The sequence below is a fragment of the Myotis lucifugus genome, unplaced genomic scaffold (assembly GCF_000147115.1).
Source record: "Myotis lucifugus unplaced genomic scaffold, Myoluc2.0 scaffold_145, whole genome shotgun sequence".
Taxonomy (NCBI): Eukaryota; Metazoa; Chordata; class Mammalia; order Chiroptera; family Vespertilionidae; genus Myotis; species Myotis lucifugus.
Window position 1 is genome coordinate 1,241,622 of NW_005871193.1, and position 17,926 is coordinate 1,259,547.

At 46.9% G+C, this 17,926-nt stretch overlaps 1 protein-coding gene across 1 annotated transcript in view; it reads right to left on the minus strand.

Moving 5' to 3' along the window:
• The window catches only part of PM20D1 (peptidase M20 domain containing 1), a 22,608-nt gene extending 6,421 nt beyond the window's left edge, over positions 1 to 16,187 (minus strand). Inside the window, exons 1-10 of the mRNA XM_006094842.3 lie at positions 15,930 to 16,187; positions 12,551 to 12,637; positions 10,804 to 11,036; positions 10,496 to 10,582; positions 8,660 to 8,793; positions 8,229 to 8,348; positions 7,349 to 7,424; positions 6,916 to 6,977; positions 6,592 to 6,670; positions 3,974 to 4,045 (exon numbers count right to left, since the gene is read on the minus strand). Of these exons, the coding sequence (XP_006094904.1) occupies positions 3,974 to 4,045; positions 6,592 to 6,670; positions 6,916 to 6,977; positions 7,349 to 7,424; positions 8,229 to 8,348; positions 8,660 to 8,793; positions 10,496 to 10,582; positions 10,804 to 11,036; positions 12,551 to 12,637; positions 15,930 to 16,098 (1,119 nt within the window). The 5' untranslated portion in view covers positions 16,099 to 16,187. The remainder of the gene's footprint in view (positions 1 to 3,973; positions 4,046 to 6,591; positions 6,671 to 6,915; positions 6,978 to 7,348; positions 7,425 to 8,228; positions 8,349 to 8,659; positions 8,794 to 10,495; positions 10,583 to 10,803; positions 11,037 to 12,550; positions 12,638 to 15,929) is intronic.
• Between the last annotated feature and the right edge of the window lie 1,739 nt (positions 16,188 to 17,926).

Sequence of the window (17,926 nt, forward strand, 5' to 3'; positions counted from 1 at the left end):
GGAGGGGCTCATCAGTGGTCAAAGGGACCCCAAATGACTTTAGAGCACATTAATCTCTCATTTCTCTAAACTCCTCTAGCCCTTATAGCACATTCCTACAGTAGTATGTTGTTCTCTGTTTTATGTGTACATACATTTTCCTCTCAAGGGGATGGTAAATTAGTTGAAAGCAAGGACAACGAAGACTCAAAAACTGGTGAGTCCAGCTTCCGTCCTGTGGTAAGGCTGCCCATTATAACATCCCTGACGGGTTGTCATCCAGCCTGGGCTTGAACACTTCCAGTGGCAGAAAGCTCACCATCACGTGTTCTATTTCATTCTACCTTTGAGCAACTCAGCTATGAATGTCTTTCTTATAATGAACTGAGATATGACTTCCTGTAAGCCAAATCCATTTTTTTTTTTTGTATTGTGTGGAGAGCAGCTACAGTGTTTGGACAGGTTCAAGCCTCGGACTAATGAGAAGGCACAGAACTCTCATGGCCACGTGCAAGTCCCAGCTTGGAGGGCAGAGCCCTCCCAGCACAATTATAGCCAACAGCTGTAGTTGTAAGCTTGAACCTATGGTCTGAACACGTGGCCACGTGCCTGAGTGATGTGGGCTTGATAGAGTTCAGGTGCATGTAATTGAGTAGATTCGAAACCCATGAGACTGTTGTAAACATCTTGACCACACCCTTACTTTGCCTGGTGGAATCTGGCTATAAAATAAAGACACGGCTTGTGGTCCGTGGTACTGTTTCTCCATCAGACAGGGTAGCGTCCCACCCAGCCTCAGCTTTAGTCTCTTGTCTGTCTTTTCTAATCCTTCACCGCCCCCCACTCAGGTTCACCCTTGGCCGTGCTGGCACGGCACAGTATTGCATGTACTTCACAGGACAGACTATAGTACTAGACACATCATGAACACCCGCAGAATGTCACCTCAGTGGAGATTAGAGGCAGTGCTCTTGCTGCCTGAATCTGTTCCCCAGGCCTGTGTGTAAGGATCTCAATCTCAGCGTAAATGCCCCCTCAGAGGGGGCTGACCACTGTATGTAAAGCTTCTCAGTGCTCCTCTCCCACCCCAAAATCACTTTGTGACACATCATCCTATAATTTCCTTGGTGATGCTTAGCTCTTTAAAAAACCACTGTGTTCACTGATTCCTTGCTGGTTGCTGTCTTCCCCACTGGACCCTATACACCACTGGAGTGGGAATCTTGTCACCACTTTCCCAAGTGCTCATATGAATGTCTAACTCATAGTAGCCACTCAAAAACACCCGGGGAGGGAGGAGGGAAGGAAGGGGAAAAAAGAAGGAAGGAATCTGCTACATTGCCCTCTAGATGAGTGGACATCCAGCCTCTCAGGAGCTCATTACCATCCCAGGACCCATATTCCCAAACTCTCCTTCAAGGGGGGCTCCCTGAAGCATCTTCCAATGGTCTTATTTCTATCCCTCGAGGCCCATTCAGAACAAATCTTCCTTTCCACCTGGTGGCCTATTGTATTTCTGAAGACCGTGGAGACCTATCTACACCCACAACGTGGGAAAGACCAGTAAAGGTGGAGGAAGAGGACTCTGGGAGCTGTTTGTGCTTCCGCAGGACCAGCCCAGGGCTCTGTACCCATGGCCCCCAGACCAGCAGGGAGCGAGTGTCCCCGATGCATGGAACCGGGGCACGAGGGAGTGGAGTGACCAGGACAAAGGGTGCTGTGTGCTTTGGGGATGATGGAGGCTTTCCATTCCTCACTGGGCAGGTGGGCAGGATGGGCCTAGGGCTTCCAGGGCTTTCATCAGATCGACCGGGAAGGAAAGCCGCTGTGGCAGGGGACGAGAGAGGAGGGAAGGGCGGCAGAGCCTGGGGAGATGAAAGCCCCAGCTGGTGGAAACAGCCCTTGAAAAGGGCATGGAGTGGGAATGAGGCTGGAAAAAAACTGGTGGAAAGAAGCTCAATGAGGGGAATTCAGTGATTTCCTGGCCCCATGAGCCCCCAGGGAGAGGACAAAGGTTGGCACCTGATGAAAAGAAATAGCGCCCGGGGCTCACATGAGTCCCAACTCCCCTGGAGGGGCAGGCTGTTAACCTGTCTCCACCCACACCCCTTCCGCAAAGAGGGGTGTGCCTCCCACCCTGTGTGACAGCAAAACTTTCCGTGGGGAAGGACTCAGGGAGAAAGGGCCACAGACGTCTAAGTGTGGCTGCGCCTTGATGAACTGCATCAGGCACCCAGGAAACTGCCCACCCCTAACTCTGCTTAACTCGGAATGTGTTATTTACCCGATAGTGGTTCAGTTGTCCCTTTTGATCATTTTTTGAAGGATCAGATTTACTTTTTGAATTCTTTTTAGCTCCACCTGATGTTTAAATAAACTAGATTTTCCCTTAGATGTCAAATATTCGGTGTCATTTCTACTCACCCTTCAGCTTCCAGATCAAATGTCACTTCCTCAGGGAAGCCTTGCGTGTGCCCATACACGATCTGGTTCCTCATTATATTCTCTAATAGCACCTGGTCCCTTTCGTCACAGCACTCATCACAATCTGCCATTACTCATTCATTGTTATAGTTTTGAAGTTGATGTTTGCAGCGGACATTGCAAGGCTCTGTCATCAACCCTCTTCTCTCCTAACTGTACATATCCTTCCTGTGAGATTGTATTGATGCCAGAGATTTCACTTATGCTAACAGCACCCCAGCCTGTATCTCTGGTTCATCCTCTCTTCAGGCCTGAGGTATTCATAATTATCTATTAATATATTACGAGCTTCTCAACCTTCTGAACCATTACATTTCTCTGTGACCGTGCTCTTCTCAAATTCCCAATTTTGGTTGAAGGGATCAGCACCTGGCCAACTACCCAGATGAGAAAACCTTACTAAGTGGTTCTCAACCTTTCTAAAGCCTCGACCCTTTAATACAGTTCCTCATGTTGTGGTGACCCCCAACCATAAAATTATTTTCGTTGCTACTTCATAACTGTAATTTTGCTACTGTTATGAATCGTAATGTAAATATCTGATATGCAGGATGTATTTTCAGGGGTCGCGACCCACAGGTTGAGAACCGCTGCTAGAGCCATCCCAGCTTTCTTTCACCGCACACCTCTTGCAGGCACCCTTTTCTCCACCGCATGACCATGGCCTTGGTTCAGACCTTCATGCCCTCTGCCTGAGAGGTCACCACAGCTGCCTGTCTCTTCCTGCTCCAGCACTTCCTCTGCATTGCTGCCATCATCACTCCCTAAGCGAATCTGAGCAGATCACTGCCCTGTTGGAAGCACTCTGACAGTTCCCTTCTGTCCACAACTAGAGCCCACACTCATCAGCACAACATACAAGGCCTTGATCTCCAACTGCGCCTCCATTTCCATCTCTCATTTCCCCCCAGTTTATCCTACTCTTCATCTTTCCTTGACTTGAGCCTTACTCTAAATGCCGTACTTCTAGCAGAGTCCTATTTGTCCTTTAAGTCCCAGCTCCGATTTCCAGTGGTTAGAAAAGACGTTCCTGACCCTCACAGGGTAGCATCAGTTCCCTTCTCTGAATTGGTCCATTTTCATTTGTTTGTTCTGAATTGTTATAATCATAGTGTAGTGTAGTGTGGTAGCTTAAAGCACAGAGCACAGAGTCCGGAACTGGGCTGCTGGACGGGGAATCTTGGGCTCTGTAAAAAATCAATAAATATTTTAAAAAAAATGAGGACAACACAATTCCTACCTCATAGGGTGGTTGTGGGGATTAAATGAGTGTGTGTATATCTTAGGACAGGACCACCTGCAGAGCAAGCCCACTATGTTTGCTACTATTATTTACTAGTATTCATTGCCCACCCCCAGACTCCAAGTTTTCCCCAAACCACAGATCTCCTATCCTAGCCAAGTACCTGCTCCAAAGGGAGCCTTTGAAAAATGTTGGTTGAACAAATGAGAGACTGGGCCAGCCCTGGGATTGCAGCTAAACCAGTCGTCAGGAAGATAGGGTACGTACCTCCTGGACCGTCTGTGCAGGGTGAATCCTGAAGTTGACTGTAGCCTGGGCCACTGGGGGGATGACGTTCACCTAGAGGGAGAAATACACAGCCTGGTCTGAGCCAATCTCAAACCCCCACACCCGACCCCTGCCCAGGAAATGCCAACTACCACCAGGAGGAGGCAGAGGGAGCTGATTTGACTTCAAGGTCTGGGGCTGACTTTTTTTCATAATTTATCTTTATTGCTGAAAGCATCACAGGTGCCCCTGCCCCCTCACCCCCCATTGACCCCTTCCACCCTGCTCCCCTTCCTCCCCCGGCCTTCACCGCACTATTGTCTGTGTCCATGGGGCTTAATCTTTTTAGTCAGCCCCTTGTCTTCCCTGGGCCCTTGACATGGGGCTGTGTTCAGAGCTAGAGGTGTGTCTGCTCTAAGGCAGATCTTTGTGTTTCTTGGGCCTGGAGGGCACCACAGAGAACTGCTCGGAACAAACAGTTCCTCTGTGATGCCCGCACCTCTGTTTGGGCCCTGGGTGGCACCTTTGTCCGTCTTCTGTGACTGCTCTCCTTCCCAGGGTGCCTAGGACCTTTCTGCAAGGGTTAGTGTTAGTGCGTCCACAGGGCAGGGCTCCCGGAGCCTCGCAGGCCCATCATGGCAGGTCTGATCCCGAGGGGATCAGGATGCTGCTGCTGCTGGTGGTTTCCCACATTAATTGTGAAATCGGACTCTGTTCTCTGCCTCCAGGAAGAACCAGGACTAACTGGAGAACAGAGTTAAGCTATGGAGGCATTTTTCCCCCTCAGAGGCCATGAGAAAACAGATTCCCCAATCGCATATCTTTCTTTTAATTGGTATGTGCAAAAAAGCACCAGACTAGGGACAGAACTGGGCTGTTACAAATTAGACGTCTGATTTTGACCCCTTTCTTTCTTTCTTTCTTTCTTTCTTTCTTTCTTTCTTTCTTTCTTTCTTTCTTTCTTTCTTTCTTTCTTTTTCTTTCTTTCTTTCCCTTTCTTTCTTTCTTTCTTTCTTTCTTTCTTTCTTTCTTTCTTTCTTTCTTTCTTTCTCTCTCTCTCTCTCTCTCCCCCCCCCCTTCTTTCCTTTCCTTTCCTTTCCTTTCCTTTCCTTTCCTTTCCTTTCCTTTCCTTTCCTTTCCTTTCCTTTCCTTTCCTTTCCTTTCCTTCTTGTTGACAGTATTACAGATGTTTCCCATTTTCTCCCTTTTTAGACCCCCCTTCACTCAACCCCCTATACCTGTTTCTTAACTGGAAATTGGGGCAATAGTACTCACACAGCTGTTAGGAAGATCAAATGGAGTAACAAATGTTAACGTATTCTGGACAGATAAAGATACCATTGAGATTCAAGGACACCGTACTATTACTTCGTGGACACCCTAGGCTGCTGGTGAAGATAGTTCTGGTCTGGCTGACATGTGCCAGGAATTATTTCTGAGGTCCCATTCACTTCTCCTCAACCTGGGCTCCACAAGGCTACATTGTATTCTAAGTGAACGGTGCTAGTGGAAGTTGTGTTGGTGGTGTTATACTAATAGGAGTGGTCTATTACTTCAGAAAGGTCTATTACTTCATGATTTCAGAAAGGCCTATACCCGTGCTAAATAGCATGGCTGGGCTTCCTTTAAACCAGTGGTTCTCAACCTTCTGGCCCTTTAAACACAGTTCCTCATGTTGTGACCCAACCATAAAATTATTTTCGTTGCTACTTCATAACTGCAATGTTGCTACTGTTATGAATCGTAATGTAAATATCTGATATGCAGGATGGTCTTAGGCGACCCCTGTGAAAGGGTCGTTCGACCGCCAAAGGGGTCGCGGCCCACAGGTTGAGAACCGCTGCTTTAAACAGAGATGCCCTGAGTGGCCAGTCCAATTGGAAGTAAACCAATTTGCTGAAAAGTAGCTCTTAGAATAAGAATGTACCAATGTATTACTCACTGGAAAATTATTTCTATAAAACTAAACCTCATAGACAATTGGTTTGCCAAGGCCACCCAATAGTTAGTGTATTTTGAGAATGACAATGTGTATATTTTAAGTGCTGTATATATATATCACAAATGTTATAGATTTTATAAATGGCAGATGAGTTTCTCTTTTAAACTCAGGGTAACACTAGGGAAAAAAATACATTAATCACTCATTAAATTTGTTAGGTGGGTATATCTTTCAAAATATAAGGAAGAGTAATAAGAAAGATTTTTGATAATAGATAGGTTAGAAACCTTTAGTCTACATGACCAAAAATGCTAGGTTAATATACTAGTATAACAGGTTGAATGAGTATAGGTCACAAGGATTAACTCTCAAATAAAACCTCTTCACACTAGGGTAATGGTTTTTTGTTTTTTTTTTAAACCCAAAGAACATGGACACCCCCTAAACTACTAATATCCAAAGTCTGGCCAGCGATTTCAGAGCCTTTGTAGACCTCAGCTAGAACGCTTGCTCTTGAGGCGTAACCAGCTGAGGACACAGGCAGTTCAGCACTGGGCCTTCCGATTATTCCAACTGTAACCAGATGAGGAAGGAGGAGCCAGGGGGTAAAGCCAGGGAATGGAGGGGTGGGCGGGCAGTGAGCAAAAGGTGTATGGGAGGGACCAGATGATGTTACCTTGATCCCTGCATTGAACATGGTGACTGCCGTAGTGGTCCTGACCAGCGCATTGGTTATATCCTCTCTCTCCATTAACCTAAGCAAAAGGACTAAGGTCAGATGTTGTCCAATGGGGGGAAAATGAGTTGGAGGACCACCCACTTTCCGGAACCTTTAAGAGATCTTTAAGGCTAGGGGGGATGTCCTATCTATGAATTACATATAGTGTTTGGTGGCTGAGGAACAATTATTAGTCAGGTCCAATAGAGCCAAGGAGAGGGGACTGGGTGGTGGGTAGGTATGGGGTGGGGGTGTGTGAGGGAAGGAAAGATAAAACTTTACCTGCTTACAATGGGCCAAAATAGCCACAGGTTGTTGAAGATGACATTGGCAGGGAAGGAAAACTGAAAGAAAGAACCAGGTCAGCAGGATTTCAGAGGGGTCAGCATAACAGGGTCGCTGTACCTGAGGCCTGGGTCTCTTCCTGCTTTAGACCTGCCTGAGGGCCCTCAGTCGTAGCCTCAAGGATGAGTGGGAACCGGCTCCCAATGGGTGCCTGGGTGTGTTAGGTCTTAGGGTCTCAGATAAGCACCAAGAACCTCCAGGAACAAGCCAGATCCGTGTGTCTTGGCTCAGCCACTGGCTGAGAGTGAGTGAGAATGGGCAGAGCACTGGTACGCAGTAGGGCCCTTTTATTACTCTCAAGGCGACTTCTCTGCCACCCTTTCTTCCTCTCCCACTGCTGCCCGGGAGTACGTGAGACTTCTTCCCACACCTCATTAGCCAGTTGCTGCAACGTCATCTTCAAGGGCCCACTTCCAAACATGTTTGGCATGGGAGTCTGCTCCAGTCTGGAAGAGAAAAGGAGTTCTTGCCCAACCCCAGGCAGAGACCCACAGTCTGAAGAGGAGGAGGAACGAGACAGGAGGTTTCAATGGGCCTGGCCAGGAGGTCTCCTATTCACCTCCACCAATGAACCATCCAAAGATCTCAAAACACAAGCAAGACCACCTCTTCTCCACCAGCAGGAGCTGTCTTTTCTACTGAGTCTGAGTTAGGGCACTCTCCCCACCCCCATATCACTTACCACACAGTAGCCCAATTGTTAGTCTCCTCCACTAATTGTGAGGTACTTGAGGAAACACTGTCTGTTTTTTCCACGACTGTTATGCCCACGACCAGGCACAAAGCCTGAACAGGGTAGATAGTCAGTTGAATATTTAATTCAATAAATATAGTTCTTCTTTCCACTTTGCTAAAAACACACCCACCCAGAGAGTGGTAAACACTGGTACAGAGCCTCCTGTCCTCGCCCACACCCAGCAGCCTTTATTTATCTCTGTCCTCTTCTCAGGGCAGGTGGGGAATTTAGACAGCGTACGTCATTGCCGGCTTGGATTTCTAACTTCTGGTCTGGACCTTGGACTAGCCCAGCGACTTGACCTAGCTTTTGTTTGCTGGCCTTTGCTTGCCATATGGGTAGGTCTCCTTCTGACCTCTCACTCTTGTCTGGGTACTGGTGGCTCTGTCCTCCCGGCAGCCCTCACCCTGGCTTCTCAGCCCCACTTCAGGGCAGGACACTCAAACTCAGAGTGGGAAAGCGCCAGGCCTCCCATCCTGAGCCTGGCCAGGGAGCAGGGCCAGGGGTGGCTCACCGGCTGACAGCAGCTGCGAGGATGCCAATGCTAGTCTCCTTCGGAGGAGCTGAGGAATGGCCCGGAGTCTTGTTTACTTCCAGCATGAGGTTAAGTGAACCCTTCTCTGAGACCGAAACCCTGCAGGAAAGGATCAGAGAGGGCCCTCCTATCTTCTTCTCACCTGAAATTATCCCATAGGCCCGCAGCCCGATCTGCGCAGTGGTCCGGTGGGCTAGGGGTCAGCTTCATGCTACTTAAAGAAATCTACACTTTAAGAAGAGGAGGGGAAGGGGAGCCCAGAACCCGTCAAAGCTCAGGGATATGAAAGCAAGAGGAGTAAACTATAGTTGTTTCAGCATGGCTTACAGTTACTAGGCGGGGGTCTTCTCAGATGGGCGAAATTTTCTGGGGGGGGGGGGGGGAGAGGAGAGGAGGGGTGCTTTACTCACATGGCAAAGGGCTTCTTGAGGCTGGGGATGAAACCATCCAAGATGAAGCTACCCTCATCCACAATGAAGGCGAGCTGGACACCCCTTGCCTGGAGGAGGGCTGAGATCTTCTGAGCCCCATGTGCCCCTGACACCTGCAGATATTGAACCCGGAGCCACAGTCTTTCTCAGCCACAGTCTTTCTCCAGAGACAGCGAATGGAGACCCATTCAGCTTAGCCAGGGGCTCCAATACCTCCCTGTCCCATCTCTTCCTTGGAGGAAAGGGGTATAGACAATACAGCCTCACAGATTCCTGGAACGTCAGAGCTGGAAGGGCCAAACACCCCTCATTTCACAAATAAAGAAACTGGGACCCAGAGAGGGAAGTGATTTGCCGAGGGTCAAAGCAAGCAGCATCACTGGAAATCGAACATACTCATTGATCTCCCTGTTATTTCTCTCTGCGTCACACCAATGTTTCTCAAGGTTGAGTTGACGGACCACCTGCCTGCCTCAGATATTACCAGGGAGTGAGCTAAAAATTCAGATATATGCACATCACTAAGTGAAAGAAGCCAATTTGAAAAGGCTAAATACTGTATGATTCCAACTATCTGACATTCTGGAAAAGGCAAAATGATGGAGAGAGTAAAAACATCAGTGGTATGCAGACTGGTACAACCACGATGGAAACCAGTGTAGAGTTTCCTCAAAAAATTAAAAATGGAATTGCCATTTGACACGGTGATCTCACTTCTAGGAATATATCCTAAGACTCCTGAAACACGAACCAGAAAGAACATATGGATCCCTATGTTCATAGCTGCGTTATTTACAATAGACAAGTGCTGGAAACAGCCCAAGTGCTCATGAGTGGATAAAAAGACGGTGGTACATTTACACAATGGAATACTATGCAGCTGTAAAGGGATATATTATTACCCGTTGAGACAGCATGGAGAGACCTGGAGATTATTATGCAATTGACAGAAGCCAATCAGAGAAAGACAAATATCACATGATCTCACTCATATATAATGAACAAACTAAACTGACAAATAAAATAAAAGCAGTGGCATGGAAACATGGAACAGACTGATGAATCTCAGAGGGAATGAGGGAGTGGGGACTGGAAGAGATTAACCAAAGAACTTGTATGCATATATGCATAGCCCACGGACAGGGTGGCGAAAGCCTGTAGTAGGGCGGGAACTGGGTGGAGGGGGGCAATGGGAGAAAAAAGAGGACATCTGTAATACTCTCAACAATAGAAATTAAAAAAAAGATCAGTGGTTTCGAGGGGTTAAAGGAGGGAGAGAGGGATGAACAGGCAGGCACAGAGGGTTTTAAGGGCAGTGAAAATACTCTGTAGGATGCAATAATGATGGACACAAGTCATTGTACAGTTGTCCAAACCCATGGAATGTACAACACCAAGAGTGAACCGTAATGTAAACTACGAGCTTTGGGTGATTGTTATGTGTCAATGTAGGTTCAGTTGTAACAAAGGTACCACCCTGGTGGCGGATGGCGAAGTGATAAGTGGGGGAGGCTATGAATGTGTGGGGGTAGAATATAAGAAATCTATATTCTCAATTTTGCTATGAACCTAAAACTATTCTAAAAAAATAGTCTTTTAAAAACAAATTGAGATCTATGACACAGGGCCCAGGAATCTGCCTTTTGGTCAAGGGCCTTAGGTAGGTCTGGCACACAGATACCCAAAGAAGTTGGCAAACCACCACACCAGATCCTGAAGACCCTACAGCTGGGGAGCAAACTGGTCTGGGTGAAGACACCCCCACCCCCGGCCCATAGGGGTCCCAGAGATAGGGATAGGATGAAGAGGCTCTACCTCCTCATCATGGCCCAGAGCAATGAAGAAAGATCTTCGGGGGATGTAATTTCTGATCAGCAGGAGCTCCAAGGCCTGCAGGATTGCCTGGGGGACAGAAGCATATCAGAGGAGGAAAAGGGTTATTATCTAGTGGGAGTACCAGGGCATGAGACATTCAGCTACCTATACCAGGGCTGGTGTGACTCGGATTGGCTAGGTTCTCTTTAAAGACAGCAAATTCAAATTGCACTTCCCCACCCGCCTCGCCCCCAATTCCTGGGTTGATCTTTAGGGCCCCAAGGCAGAGGGAATATAGCATTTCAGACCATCACAGAGTTCTTGTTGTCTAGTGTGCCTCGACCATAGATGAAGCCATCACGTTCCAACCCAGAGAACGGGGGCACTTCCCAGCCCTGGTCAGGGGCAGGCACCACATCAATGTGAGCCAGCAGCATGTAGGGCTGCAAGCTTGGGTCCGAGCCTTGGACAGTGAACAGGTGGCTGTATTCTCCCACGACTTCATGCTGGATAAAGCTGGTTCTGAACACAGTAGGAAAGACTAGAAGCAAAGGGATGGAAAGCAGGGGGAGAAAGCCAGATTTAAGTTTCCTCTGGTCTCCCACCATGTGGTGCCCCTGCCCTTAAAAAAAAAAAAAAAAAAAGTAGACTTCTTTAGGAAGCCTTCCAGGACAAAGCCAGTCTGATTTCTGATTTGCCCACACAATCTCTGAAATTTGTTTTCCCATATTTCAATTGGCAATTTCTATGTAGTGACATGCATGTCAAGACTCTACCACAGCCCTAACCTGTTTGGCTCAGTGGATAGAGCGTTGGCCTGCGGACTCAAGGGTCCCAGGTTTGATTCCGGTCAAGGGCATGTACCTTGGTTGTAGGCACATCCCCAGTGGGGAGCGTGCAGGAGGCAGCTGATCGGCGTTTCTCTCTCATCGATGTTCCTAACTCTCTATCCCTCTCCCTTCCTCTCTGTAAAAAAATCAATAAAAAAAAAATATATTAAAAAAAAAAGACTCCACCATTATGACAGTCAATAGCTCAAGATGTGGCCTGGTCTGACCTATATAACATGTTGTCATAAGTACATGTTATAGGGCTCTGCAAACTAGGGATGTGTTAAATTTTGAATATAGTAGGCCCCAGTATCCAAATTACTTGGAACCAAACATGACCCTTATCTATAAATCAGAGATATTTTCTTTTAAAAAACAGTACTCCCACTGTTTGTGTTACATGGATATAAAAGATTGTTCTGTCCAGCACAAGCCACACTTCTGCGTCCACGTGTGAATGTTCCCAGGGTCATTATTCAGGTTGCAGATAAGTCTTAGTACAGGTGGCCTTAGACACACGGGAGGAAAAACTTTGCTCTCCCACTGGGCTTTGTTGGAGGAGCCCACAAATACCAACATGGATACCTGGAAACAAAAACCGGAAGTAGAATATGCTTTTATTTTGTCAGCCAGCTTGTCTTGTTGACTGTCACTGTACATTTAGTTCTGTACTTTTGTCTCCTATTTACTGAAGACTTCCAGCCTGGCCTCAGCCTGGCTGCTGGGCATTGATCCCAGAGCCGCCTGTCCCAGGTAGAGAGGGGCCTCCTTGCTGCCCCCAGGCCAGCTTCTCCCACCCCTGACAACTTTGGAGGAGTGGCTTTTTATTTGATTTAGGAAGGTGGCCTTACTACTCTCCATGAGCTTTTCATATGGGGAGCAGGGAGTTCCAAATCTCCTTTTCCCTCTTGACCCATCCTCCAGCTCATGGGTGGTGGGGGTGAGGAGAGAGGACCGATATGATAGCTGAAGGTTGCTTACTGCCTAGAAACTCAGAAATGTGTTAAAATGAATCTGGAGTAGGGCCTGTGTAGGTGGAGTGAGTGAGTGTGAGTGTGTGTGTGTGTGTGTGAAGCATGGGGCATAGTTCTGGAAACTTGCACCGAAAGAAGGAATTCCTAGTCCCACCTTCTGATTTATTGACTAACACGGATCGCCTTGTTATAGAAAGAACTGTGTCCCCAGTCCGAACTCTCCCACCCCTTTCCCACAGTGTGTGGCTGACCTTTATGAATGTATTCTCCAAACGCAGCCAGGGCTGTGGTGTTGAACTCCCCGGGGTTGAAAGACACGGTTGGGATCTGGATGGCACCTGCCGGAGTCGGATAGTCAGATATGGGAGATTACAGATGACAACAGCCATTGGTTTTTCCACAGCCCTCTGTGCATAAAAATAGCTTTTACATTCATTATCTTATCGTTGCGGGGGTGGGGGGGGGGGAAGGGGGGAAGGGGAGAACAATCCTTTAAAGTAGGCGCTGCTGTTTTTCCCAACTTGAAGGTAAGGAAACCAGCTTAGAGGTTAGAGCTGCTCAAGATTGTCCCGAAAGGAGCAGTAAGACTGGGATTTAAACACAGGTTTGTTTAGGTTCCTATGGTTCTCAGAGGAAAATAAAACCCAAGATTGGGGGAGGCGCAGGAGAGTAGATTTTGGACCCGGGCCCTGATGGGGAAGCTGCTGCTATAAATTGCTCCCCAAGGCCCCACTCTGCCTCTGCAACCACCATCCCTGGGATGAACCAGGAGCCCACAGGCCTGGGTCCCTCCATGAATGAGGCTTTGTGTGCAGAGAGCAGGCTTATTACTCATGGACTGGCTTATCCAGGGTCACTCTGGTCTCTCAGCTGTGGCCAGTTTGTGTGTGTGTGTGTGTGTGTGTGTGTGTGTGTGTGTGTGTGTGGGGCTCACGATATCTGGGAAGGGGTAGATTTAGAGCAGTGGTTCTCAACCTTGGCTGCACATTAGAATCACCTAGGAATCTTTTTAAAATCCTGATTTCTGGGCCTCATCCTCCGGAAATTCTGTTTCTTTGTTATGGGGTGGGACCACAACATTAGTAACAAAGAAACAGAATTTCTGGAGGATGGGGCCCAGAAATCATGATTTTAAAAAGATTCCCAGGTGATTCTAATGTGCAGCCAAGGTTGAGAACCACTGATTTAGAGGCTCCCAAAGGAGCTCTTCAGTCCTAAAGAATCTCATCTGCCCTCCCCAGATGTCTCAGATCCTGACTTGCCAATAGGCTCATCCCTTTGAACCAGGAAGTGTTTCACTCTTAGGAAGTCCCATTATTAAAATAAAAAAAAAAAAGTTGCAACAGCATGGATGCACCTGGAGAGCATTACGCTAAGCCCGTGGTCGGCAAACTGTGGCTCGCGAGCCACATGCAGCTTTTTGGCCCCTTGAGTGTGGCTCTTCCACAAAATACCACGTGCGGTGTGCATGTACAGTGCGATTGAAACTTCGTGGCCCATGCGCAGAAGTCGGTTTTCGGCCTGGGTGAGTCTATTTTGAAGAAGTACTGTTGATATTTGGCTCTGTTGACTAATGAGTTTGCCGACCACTTAGCGGCTAAGCGAAATAAGCCAGTCGGAGAAAGATAAGTATCACATGGTCTCACTCATTTGTGGAATATAATGAACAACATAAACTGATGAATGAAAATAGAGCCAGAGTCATGGAAGCATCGAACAGATCGTCCATCCAACCTAAGAGAGAAGGCAGGGGAGGTGGGGCGGGGAGGTAAGAGATCAACCAAAGGACCTGTATGCATGCATATGAGCATAACCAATCAACACAGACAGTAGCGGGGGTGAGGGCATGTGCTGGGGGATGGGAGCAGCTGGGGAGAGGTCAATGGGGGGAAAAGGAGACTTACGCAATACTTTAAACAATAAAGAATTTAAATAAAATTTTTTAAAAAAAAGTTCCATTATCAAATTCAAACACCACTGGGAGGAGAAACAGGACTTATGAGAATATTTAATTAGATAGCTACCCCAAAACACACTGGGGAAAAATGCACCTGGAGAAGCTTGAAGTCCAGGGAGGGCCTCTGAAAGACAAACTTACGTGTGTACTCAGTTTTCTTCCTAAGGATCAGCCCTACATCATAGCCCACTACATGGGTGGGGAAGCCACGGTTCTAAAAGATTAAATAAACTGCCTACATGAGAGGCAGACCAAGATGTGAACTCAGGCGCTGTGTCCCCTGTTCAGCTCTAAGCTGTGCTGCCATAAGGGTCCTACTTTAGGTTCTTATCATTACTTTTGCTTTCTTCTGTGCAGAGATTCCGGTGAGCAGTGGCCCGATGCCTTTCCGAAGACTATTTATCCTTTGCTTTGAAAGAGCACGGCTTTGCCCCCAGGCCTATCACTTCAGCGCTCGCACAGTTTATATTCAATCACAGGGCTTGGCTTTTGCCTACCGCATATGTTTGCATAGGCAAATCATTTTAATCCGTTAATTAAAAGGTAATTCCTTTTAATTTATTAATTCCTCAAGCCCAATGGGGAAGAGGGACCTCATTATCCCACAGGATCTAGCACTCAACAGAAATTTTTGTTTTTCTCCTGGAAAAATGCAGATTCAAAAGGTAAATGAACTTAAGCCTTGGTTTGAGGTCTAGGGGAAAGATGCCCTTTAATTATCAGAAGAAATCAGGAACATGCCACACTCCAGTAACACCCCCCACACCCCTTCTTGGAGCCATGTGGTGTCCAGTGGGTCCCATAGGTGCTAGATGTTGTCACCCAGGACCCACTCCTTGCTGTGGGGTGCTGGGGAAGATCCTTTAACTGACCTAACCCTCAATTTCCCGACTGTGCAGATGATAAGATTAAGATCATTTCACCTTAAAATTGCGCAGAGATTTAATGGAATACTGTGCAGCTGAAAAAAAGAGGGATCACTTACCCTTTGGGACAGCATGGATGGACCTGGAAAATATTATGCTAAGTGAAATAAGCCCATCTGATAAAGACAAATATCACACCATCTCACTTATTTGTGGAATCTAATGAGCAGAATGAATTGACCAACAACATAAGACCTGAAGCATGGAGGTATGGAACAGATGGGGACACCTCGATGTGGGGCTGGGGGGATGAGAAGAGATAAACCAAAGAACTTATATACTTATAGGCATAGCTCATGGACCTGGGCAATAGGGCAGAGAAGACATGGTGTGTGTGTGTGTGTGTGTGTGTGTGTGTGTGTGTGTGTGTGTGTATAGGGGCTGGGAGGCATGGAGGTAAAAGAGGGGAGAAAGGGAGATAGCTGTAATCCTATGAACAATAAAAAGTTTCTTAAAAAAAAAAATCAAAACTTTCAAAGGTTAAAAGTACAAATAAAAAGGCAAGCAGGGGCTAGGGTGAGTGACTGCCCGGCCAACAGAAGCAAAGTTGGAGCTTTCAGGAGACCCCAGAAGTTAGGCCTGTGGGAGAGGTGCCCTCCCTAAGCCCGGGCACGACGTGTCGGGATGGAAGCGAGGCTGCGCTGTGATGTGTAGGACACTCTGTGACAGGAGAGTGGGGTACCGGGTTGGGCCTGGGAGAGAGGGACCCATAGCTGAGCATTGGTGGGCGGCGGGGACTGGGCTCACCTTTCAGCGATTCCTTCATTGTGACGCGTTCCTCTTGGCTGAACTGAGAAGGAATTGGCGATGCCCTCTGATGCTCAGTGTCCCTCAGGCCCTTGGATCTGGTGACGGTGGCGATGCCTAGCAGCAGCATAGCCGCCAGGGTCAGCACGCAAACGTACGGCCGAGCCATACTTCCCTCAGGTTCCAGTTGCTAGTCTGCGGCGGCTGGAGTTTGGACCCAAACGTTCAGCCCGCGGTCTTCGCCCGTCATTGCTCCAATTCCCGCATGGCCTTAGCCCCACCTCATTCTCAGAACTGGCCAATCATCGTTGGCATAGGGCTTTGAGCCAACCAATCGATGGGACTGCCCCGCCTCCGGCACGCAAAGCCTTTTGGGAGTTGTGGTTTCCAGCCCTCTTGCAGGCTGATTCAGAGTAGAGGTCAGGCCGGGCTCCAGGCGTTTGTGCTTGAATTGCTTTGAGATACTGATAAATCCCTTGCAATAGGATACTAAATCAATTAAAGAAGTGGTGGGGAGAAAGCAAAATAAAAGCTTGTCAAAATTCATAAACGGCCGAAGTAAAACCAATCAATCACTGAAGTAGTAAAGAGTAAAAAAATTATTGTGCACACACCAAAAAGACAGTTTGCAAAGGCAGGAAGCATTTAAACCAAAACATGAAATGAGGATCAGGGTTATATTGTTATAAATCAGCTTATACAGTGAGAAAAGCAGTGACTATTCTTCACAGTAATTGGTTGCAATATTAGAATTTTCAGTGGTTACTTCATATCAACCATGGCAAACAGTTCAGATTTTGCTTATGATTTTCAGAGGCATAAGCAAGAAATGATCCACGTCAAGTTAGTCTTGCAACATAAGCTAAATTGAGCTTGTTTGAATGACTAAACTAGTTTTACCTGCTCAGGGAAAATCAAGGCTGGTTTCTTTTTGGTTTTGATTTTAGCAATTCACCCCTTTTGGGCATTTCTCAGCAGGCCAAGAGTATGACCAGCAACATTACTCTTGGTGACCACCGCTCACCTAATCAGGTTGCAATATCTGATGTTTCCATTGGTTGAGTTGTCAGGCCAGAGAGCCATGAAGTCATCACCTTCATCATTTATGTGGTTATTGCTGGTTTCATTCAGTTGTTTGATCCTGATTGGGCATTGGGCATGTGAGTGGCTGCTGACAGGCATTTAAAATCCTTGAGAGTATGTAACATATTAGAAAAGTGAATGTGATGAATATGGGGAGAATAATAGCCAAGGATTTAACCAGCCAAATAAATCAAGTGGGTTTCAATTTTTTAAAAGTTGTTTACATCAGCACAACATGCTGCATTAGCAAACATATATCCTCGTGATAACTTATGAAGGGATGAACATAAGAATATTTTATTTCAGGAAATGGTTTTAGGTGAGCTTCCATCTAAGTTAGGCCTCTATAGGTTGTGAGCAATCAGGTAATCTAATGGGACAAAATTCCTGTGGAAACAAAAGTAAAACAAAGGTTAATAGTTTGAGCAAATTATAAATTCGGTTTCTGAGTTTGGAGAACAGCCAGCTGAGATGAGTTCTAGATGCCGGGTTTGAAACTTCTTTAGATGGAGTGAGGGCAAGCAGTGCAATCTGATAGACTTTCTTGTCTGCAGTTTGAATGTTTCTGATGATCTGAGTGGCCCCCATAGCAACAGGCACAAAGATGGTCCACATATCAGCTGTTATAGCGATCTCTCTAAAGTGAATACTCAGTTGTCCAGTTTTAGCTTGCATGGCTTTAGGAAAAGGGCAGTTTTAGTTTCTTAGGGATCCCAGGTCAAAAGAGAGGGAGAAAATTGGATGTTAGTCTGGAGAATTCTACCTAAATATTGGAGGAAACTAGAAGAATTCAGGATCTAGTATACACAACCTTGACAGGTCCTTTAGATAATGAGAGTATGTACCTCTTAGGGCTGTTGGGAGATTAAATGAGTTAATATATGTGAAGCACTTAGAAGAGGACATAGCTTATA